This window comes from Suillus plorans (genome assembly GCF_016647745.1).
Source record: "Suillus plorans strain S12 chromosome Unknown HD556scaffold_32, whole genome shotgun sequence".
Lineage (NCBI taxonomy): Eukaryota > Fungi > Basidiomycota > Agaricomycetes > Boletales > Suillaceae > Suillus > Suillus plorans.
In genome coordinates, this window is record NW_024537416.1 from 323453 (window position 1) to 332504 (window position 9052).

Here is a 9052-nt window from a genome sequence, read left to right on the forward strand (position 1 = left end):
AAGAACTGGGATTGGGGGTAAGAGGACAAGAGAGACTTGATATTGTTCCTAGTGTTCGCGGATGCTGATAACGAGGAATCGTCAAGTAAGGTAAACGCAATAATTTCCTTGTCAAAAGCTAGTGCGATCACAACCGTATGAGTGAGCTTAAACTCCAGCACCTCCCATACAGAACAGCTCAAGGACTGGGCTGCAAGAAAGCTTGTTGCAATCTTCTAGAAAGAGTCTTGCTAGAAGAAAAGCGCTTGTGCGTGATAGAATTGGTGACGAGTGTGAGATGCCAGACGAAATAACTTCGCCTGTATCCGGTGCACAAACAGGCCTTGGAAGTCGGTGGGATGAAGGGGTGATACAGAAATAAGCTATATGCATGCATTTGAAGACATCATCATGATGATGTGCTGGTGTAGCTTTTCGACACAAGATATTATGCAAAATAGATGGTCGGATTCGAGGGCTGGGAAGTACCGACTGCTTCATCGGATATGACTCATATGAGAAGGTACATTTTAGAAGCTGTAGAGACAAGAGTGGGACGCGTGTATGCACTGCAGAGGTGTTGGGAGGGCATTATGATACTGTCGAGGACAGCGACTCGGTGTATGGCAATAGGGCGCAGTCTGACCGGCGATGGAAGCGAATAACCTTAAGTGTCCTGGGCGTCTATTAAAGGTGAGCCCCCATGAAACGCACAATACGCGCGCCTCTGCAGCTTAGACAAAAACAAACAACAAAACCCCACCAAAGTCCTCCAAATTCGACTTTGAACTTCCCTCTAAGGGTGCATTACGATATGAAGGCGCGGAAGCGAACAACGTCCAGGCTTCTATTGAAACAAGGCTAGACCATAAAACGCACAATACACGCACCTCTGCAGCTTAGACAAAAACACAATCCTTCCAAAGTCTGCCTGGACCGTGCTCAACAATATCAACCTCCAATAAAATGTCGGAGCTCATCCCAACCACTACTACACCCTTGCGAGAGTTCAAAGGCCATAAAAATGTGTAACGGCAGTTGCAGTGTTCTCCAATAAACAATGGATGGTTACGAGCTCATGGAACAAGACGCTTCGGTTATGGGACTTGAGGAGAGGTGTTGTGTTGAAGAAGACGAAGGGGCATCGCAAGGCGGTGGAGGCATTGGCTGTATCACGACTCACGAGATGGGCAATTGATAGCAAGTGCAAAGCTCATCATCTGGCACGGAGAAACTGGCAAATCGCTCACCAAAATCAAAGCATACTCCGATCGGATATCCTCGCTGGATTTTTTTCCCGATGGAACAACGCTGGCCACCGGAAGTTTACTTGACGGAATGATGAAAATGTGGAATACCAAAACCTGGCAGCAAGAAAATCCAATAAAGTGTGGTACTAATGTCCACTGCACACGGCCGATTCACCGTCTGGAGAGCTTCTTGCCATCGTAATATATGGTGGTATAGAAATCTACAATTTAGGCACGAGGGAATGCGTCGCATCCCTCAAGGCTCACACACAATACAACTTGTCACTCGCATGGACGCCCGATGGTACACGCCTTCTCACAGGTGGCGATAAGGATGACCTTACCATACGCGAATGGGATACAACAACCTGGAGGCAGGTCGGTGATCCTTGGACGGGCAACTCTGACTATCGATACCATTGCCATCCATCCTGCTGGCACGCTTGTTGCATCTGTATCTCTTGGTAACCATGTCCGTCTCTGGCGGTCGTTAGATCGACAAACAGTTGCCACCTTCAGCCATTCATCCTTTCTGACATGCGTCAGTTTCTCCGTGGATGGTAACCAGTGCCAACCATATCCTCAGCGGAGGTGGTGGTAAAATAATCGCAGAGTGGGCAATACCTCAGAAAATCAGTTCAATGGCATGTATCCGTCCTTGACTCATACCACATTTCGATCATGGTTCTTACAGATCCCAGCCATTACGGCAGCTCGCTCCAACGCACATCGCTCAAAGGTATGTTTCCGTCCTTAGGATCTGTGAATCTTGGTCCGTGTACATTGATGCAACATCAAATGCTATCCTCGCATCTGGGACGCGGCCTTTCTGCAGAGGGCAATACCCTAGGAGATATAGCCTGTTAGCGAGGGCTGAATCCTGATGGACTATGTCACCGTCGAGTCAGCCATTCATAAGGGGGCGATGATGGGTCAGCGAATCTCACCTTAATTGGGTCCTGAAGGGCGCGGTCCCAGTCGTGTTTTCGCGCTATAACAAATGAGCGATGGGCGTAAAAAATATGGTTGTTCGGATCGATGTTGATATCTTGGGTGAGTAGCTCTTCCGCGGTAGACAAATCACCATATATGCATGCTTCGCGGGCTGTCGTGATGGCTAGGATCTGCAAGAATCATGCGTATATATATGATGATACGCTGGCATGTTGTGTCGTGCAAGTAAGTATCATCCACACTTGGTCATCAACACTGATCTTTGCAACTTGCACACTAGGCATATCTGCGTGTTCAACTCGGACTCAAAGCCTTGGATGGCGCACGCCACGACAAAGCCGGTGATCATTTCACTGCTGCTCTCAACTCCAGCAATCTATCATCGAGTGCGAACATTCGTGAAATTTACGAGGGTTTGGTGGTGGTGCGTTAATATACGCTATTCATGACCAAATCCCTTGTTCCGCTCTTCGGCTGGGATCTCAAATCTTTGTGGCTCACTGCACACCAGAAATGGTGTCATGCACTCCTTCAGGCAGGTAAACTTCAAGATGCCGTAAAATCATACCGACACATGATCGACGATATCGACGAAACAACGAAGGCCAGCTGATGTCGCCTTTGCAAATCGCAGCATGACATCTATGTTTTTGTAGCCTATGTTGTCACACGGAAGATGTATCCGGATTCCAGATAACGAGAAATAGTAGCTGTATGGGGAAAGGCGGTATGGAACGTGGTTTAGGACGAAAATGAGGTGAGTGATGTCTCTTGGCTGTCCAACTCGGTGCATCGCTGATTTATTGATTCTCTCCACTACGTATATCATATTCGCATAGTTCCAAAAAAACAACTCCCTGAGCGTCATTATCCATCAACCACGGAGCGTAATGTGAAATCAAAGATCAAGCAGTGATTCAGCGTATTGATACGTTCGACACACATACCCACTTTGGGGCCTCGAGCTTTACCTTACATCTTTGCGGCCCAATTCATCCTCGCCATCCCTAACCCAAAGTGAAATATAACACAAACTAGCGCGCAGTCACATCGACCATGTGCACCAGTAGCGGCCACAGCTGTGTAGGACTATTAGACCTCGAAGATGCGCCAGTCGTCCCCTCTATCAGTACTCTCCATGACTAGGCTGAATGCGTAGACCCGTACGGCTGTGGTGGATGCCAAAATGCGCTTTGTGATCTTCGCGACCTCCGTCCTGTGTTGGATGAGACCATTGTGGACCCGCTGGTCCACGCTCTCGATAAGGGGAGGTTCAAGAGCTGAGGTTTGGAGTAAGAGGACGAGAGAGACGTGATGTTGTTCCTAGAGGTTTGGATACAGGTGGTAATGAAGACAAGTAAGGTAAACCCATTTTCTCTGTCATTTTGGTATCTTGGGGAAGACGCACCCTTCAAATATTTAAGATATATTTGATTGAAGGATATCAACAACAATGCAATAATTTCCTCGTCAAAATCTAGCGTGATCACAACCGTACGTGTAAGCTTGAAGGGATTATCCAGCACACCCAGTACCGGACAGCCCAAGGATCGGGCTGCAGGAAGGCTCGTCGCAATATTGCTAGAAAAGAGCCACGCTGCAAGAAAGCGCTCCTTCGTTTAGAATCGGTGACGAGTTTGAGACGTCAGAAGGGAGAACTTCGGCTGCATCCGGTGCACAAATAGTCGGCGGGATGAACGGGGCTGTTGACTTATTCCAGGCGGCACGCTCGCTGTTCACATTATAGAGTGTGGTCCCGTTGAAGGTGTGGCAATAAGATATCGGTAATGAGAAGGCGATGAGAAAAAAAAGCGGGCTGCAGAGATGCAATTATGCCGACGCTGATCGTGACTCGGTTGGCAATTGGGACGAGGGAGACCGTGAAGTTCCCAGAGTTGCTTGAAAAGATGAAAGAAGCGGCTTGGAGTGCGGGCCTGGAATTACATCGCAACTAGCATTAAAGGGACGAGTGAAATACCTCGTTGAATACTACTGGAGACGGCAACCATTAATATTCTCATTGTCACCTTTCTCTTGGACTAGCACCTGATTTAAATCCTTCTTTCGTATCCCATTCCATTCCATACCCTACAGTATATAAATGCCTATGTAACTACCTGTGGGGCAGTTGATCTTTTCCCCCGTCGAGCTAAACCTGCAAGACCTCACGAGAGTACACGCGCGCTGAAATAGCTTTCAGTGCACAGTTACGCTATTCGCGCCTGTTGGAACAAGTGGCAGTCAAGCGATACCCACGCAAGCAGCAATAAGAAGGCTAGATAGAAAGAGTGCCGTGGTAGAGATGACCCACCCTTGTCATTCCAGAAACTATCCTATGTTCATAAGCGAGGTTCAAATGCGACAATGAATGTCAATCGTCTATGTTTGCTTCGGGTATTTCTTGTATTCTATGCCCTGTTGGTCACAGGTCTAAGGCAAAGTGAAATATCACCGCAAAGGATATCATAAGTATGCTCTACTCCGTGGCCCGTACTTTTTCTCCAGGAAAGTAGATATTTCTTGGGCTAGAGAAAAATCATAATGTGAACATTTGCTGTAGAAAACAAAATATAATTTACCAAGCTCCTCTGGTGATTCCTGTGCAATCTGAATGACAGCCGCCTCAATCAGACTTGCACATGGACACAAAACATCAGCTTACCAGATGCCCAGCCGAGTGAATCACCACGTTAGATGAGTTAGCAGGCCTTCGCCACACTCGCACCCTCGTTGCTTGTTCGCCCATAAATCTAAAACAAATGTTAGTAGAGCAGAGTCTATGGCTGCTGAGCAACGCACCCCTTGTCTTCGGGCTTCCCTGGAACAATCCATCGTAGTTCTATGCGCTCGTCCACCTTTTCCAGTAGTTCCCATGCTTCAGGTGATCCCGTACGATCTGCGAACACCAAAGCCTCTTGTAGAGCTGACATCTTTAGCTTCACTCCCCCTTGTGAATCCTTGCACAAGCCATATGTAACATATAGCTGCAGGGTATCAGGATGCCAAGCTCCGAAGAATGGAGAGGCCTTGAACAAGCGCAATGCCTCCTCACTTGTGACATTACCTAAATACATAGATGTCACTGACACGAAATCATGACTCACCGTGATGGCCAACGTTCGCGCCTCCTAAGGGCAGACAATACGAGCCCATCTAGTTTTTGGGAGGAGCCGCAGTGATCGTTAATAATTGCAGGGTCTACGAGAATGATGGAGGAAAACAGTGCGGGGAAATTGACAGCCGCTATTATCCTGCAGAATATCATTAATATTGGATCAGGGTATAACGCTAGCGATAACAACATACGAACAGTAGCCGCCGAATGAATGTCCAACAGCCACCAGGGAGCGGGATGAAAATCCCTTAGTCTCCCTGGATTCACTGACAGTCTCCGGCAGAAGGTGCAGATGCGTCGGTAAGACCTTCGAAGATGCATCTTCTGGTAGATAGTATAACAGAAAGTGTGCAATATCCCGCGCGTTGTCTCGCCAATCAACTAGAAACGAAGGATGATCTCAGCCTTTGGATGAAGTGCGCGGGGTGTCTCACATATACCACTGAGATCTGACTCGTTGATTAGTGCAGCATCACCGTGCTGCACAGCTTCCCAAGACCACACCTCGTCGATCAGTGAAGCTGTGTGTGACGATAGCAAATATCGCAGAGTTGTTTCCCATATCTATAATACATTCACTAGCTGTTCTTGAAGCACGAAAATCGGGTCAAATAAATGAGTACCTCCTTGGGAAAACCATTTGCGTGAGCGAAGAATAATGTCAAACCCTTCCTCTCATCTTGAACTCTCTTGACGTATCGGTTAACGCAGTTCCATAACGGCTTCTTGATTCTTTCTCCGCCTAACTCTCCCCTCACGAAGCGCACCTGTCGCTCAGTAATTTCAGCGAAAAGCTGCTGAATATCTCGTTGCCGTTCTGCGGCATTCGGCGAGAAGTTAGGGACCACAGGCAATGGGATGTTTGGAGTGAGTCTTGGACAACTAGCAGGTAAGATGTGGGTGCTGACAACATATTTGTCGTTGAACAGCTCGTTTCGAGGCGATGGTAATAGAGGCAACTCTTCGATACCGCAATGCGTGCAAAACTGAGGTAATAACGGCCTAGGGTTTACAGTTGTCCATGGGGGAGTTGGTTCAAAAGGATATGTCGAGACCGTACTGGCGGTCATTTAGTCGTTCGTTCGAGGCAGCTAAGAACGTTGATCAACGACCGTGGCCAGCGTTGGGGTGAGCGTGGAATCATGTGATAATTGGTGCAACCAGTGGAAAATCTAAAAGAGTCGACATGTCCGAAGGGAGTTCTTCTGAACAACTATAGCTCAGGTCATACGTTCGTACTCATGTCGTTTTGGTTTACTCAGCCTAAGAACACAGCCACATTGTAAGAATTCGAAAGCTTACATAATACATTCTTGGTAAGTATGTACCAAATTTCATTGATGTTTTAGGGCAAGCGGAGTCCCCCAGCTCTATGCTCGGGGGACTCGGTCACATTTTTATTGCAGTTAGAGTCGCTGAATACAAGTACATCGAATGGACGCGAACGTTTGGGGCCTCGCAGAGAAAGAGAAGAGCTAAGTAGTGAGTTTTGAGTTTTCGAGAGAAAACGATATGAGCTAGAAGAAACGCTAAAGGGCTAATATCTTTTTTTTTTTTTTTTAATAACAGTATGGAGAGAACACACCGCAAGACCACGAAACTACGAGACAAATGCGAGCGCGTGAGAATGAGACGAACGACAATCCGAGTGAGACAAATGAGACTGCCAGAGACCAAGACTTTGAGAGAATGCGAGAGAATGTGATGAGGAGATGCTTTTACGGCGCGTGTGCTGTGCCGTGCATCAGTGCGTGCAAGATGACAGGATGCTGTCGAATGTATTTGTTGAACTCGTCCGAAGACCATCGTCCAGAGGCCCGAATTAGATCTGGAGCCATCCCTTCTGCTGCCAGAGCTGTTGCTCCCCCAGCTCGCATAGAATGCCCTGAGAACTCTGTCCCGCAGAAACGATGTAGCCGACGAAGGAACCACGACCGCGTTGGGACATTTCCAGCCTCGGTTACCCAAAGAGCAGGATGGTGTAGGAACGATGTATCTCTTGCGTCGACATAACGACGTATGTGCGGCAAGGGATCAATGGGTGAGATTGGTTCCGCTCTAATCAGGATTTTGAAGCCGGTACCCAGGCTATTGTTCTTTTGATAAGGAAGTGTGTATGACACTGAGTTGTTACTGTAGGATAATGTGTGGCGCAGTGAGACTTTTTTGTAAGATTGTAGCTTCGTAGAGTCTGGCCAAGTGAGTTCGCCCAGTCGTTGCAAACTCTTGAAGCCGGTGATGAGCATTGCGACGAACAGTATGTCGTCATAGGGCGTATTGGCTTCCTTACTGATGATGTCAATGATATGTGCCACATCATCCAGTCCTAGAGGCAACTTCTGGCGCACAGGTTTGGACAAACGACGTTTACATCCTCGCAAAGTGCGAGTCACAAGAGGCGACCGGCGGACCGCACGAACATCAGGATACATGAATTCGAGACGATTGGCGATACCTGAAAGATAGTTGTCGACCGAACGAGGTTCTATGTGGTGAGACAGCCATACAACGTAGTATGATATTGTGTCTGGTGTGGGATCGATCGGACGATGATGAAGCTGGCAGAATGTAATATAGGAATTTAGGTGAGAGTCATAAGCGGCTGCTGTAGATGACTCTATAGCAAACCCAAGTGCGATTGTGCGTTCTCGGAAGAGACGCTCGTCCGTCCAGGCCTCCCGAGTGGGCTGCCTGGACGTAGCAGGGAGATTGTTCATTTTTTGAACGCCCCCAGCGCATTCCGAGGGGGTTCAAAATCATATATTTGCGCGTTTGGTGCAAACATGAGTACACGCTCATTCTGAAAACGTGAAAGCGCATCAGCGACGTTGTTTAATTGCCCACTGACGTATTCCACTCTCAAATCGACGCCATGCTTGATCAGTACATCCATTGCCGAGATAAGGATAGGATTATAGGGAGGTTGAGCGCGCAACGTGTTGAACATAGCAACAACATTTTGATTGTCGGTGTAGATGAGCATGTGCTGTGGCACTTCTGCCATGTTCTGTATGGCGTGTATCGCCAAACAGACAGCCAGGGCTTCCATAAAGTATATAGTGTCCGATGATGAGGACTCTGGCAGTGGGCATTGACATGCGAAATCTTCGTCAGGAAACCAGAGTCCTAGACCAATCCCTGATGCGTCAGTGTATGCCACAGCCACATCTTGACATTGAGGGCTGAAGTCGAGAGACTTGTAGAAAAGCAGACCTCGTGAACGGTCCATGTGGTCCGCCATCCAAGTAACCTCGCCGATGATGGAATTATTGACATGAAGTCGTCCAAATGGGTCCGTTTTCCCGCAGATTTTCGCGTATACGGCAGACAACCCTGGTTTCAGCAGCGGGAAAACATTGAAGCTCCACTCACACCATCCTGCAAGTTGTTGAAATTCTCGCAAAGACCACCTATAACCTCTCATCGCGAAAGAACGCAAATGCGTTACAAGTGTCGCCTTCTTGTGTTCCGGGAGTGTAGCAGACATCGCGTTTGGATCCACGTCGAAGCCAATCACTGTCAGAGGACTTCCGAACAGCTGTTTTGGTCGTTCGTGTGGCAGTCCGATTTCGTCCCACAATTGTAGGAGCCTAGTCTGCTTTGCGGGAAAGAAACATTGGTAAGGTTCATAGTAGAGTCGTCTAGAGGCAAGTTCAAATGAGAAGGAGTCATCCATATAAGTCTTCAGTGCGTCGATTAGGACCCGATGAACCGCGATCCATGCGACAAGCGACATGAACGATATCCAAACCTT

General features: G+C 47.9%; 1 protein-coding gene across 1 annotated transcript; it reads right to left on the reverse strand.

Moving 5' to 3' along the window:
- Positions 1 to 3275: 3275 nt before the first annotated feature.
- On the reverse strand, positions 3276 to 6368 carry HD556DRAFT_1443906 (Alpha/Beta hydrolase protein; the record flags this gene model as incomplete). The annotated part of the gene is made up of 9 exons (XM_041306696.1): positions 3276 to 3399; positions 4678 to 4708; positions 4763 to 4790; positions 4846 to 4933; positions 4983 to 5234; positions 5288 to 5434; positions 5490 to 5679; positions 5739 to 5862; positions 5922 to 6368. The coding sequence occupies 9 exons, from the start codon at positions 6366 to 6368 to the stop codon at positions 3276 to 3278; spliced, it is 1431 nt and encodes a 476-aa protein (XP_041159646.1).
- Between the last annotated feature and the right edge of the window lie 2684 nt (positions 6369 to 9052).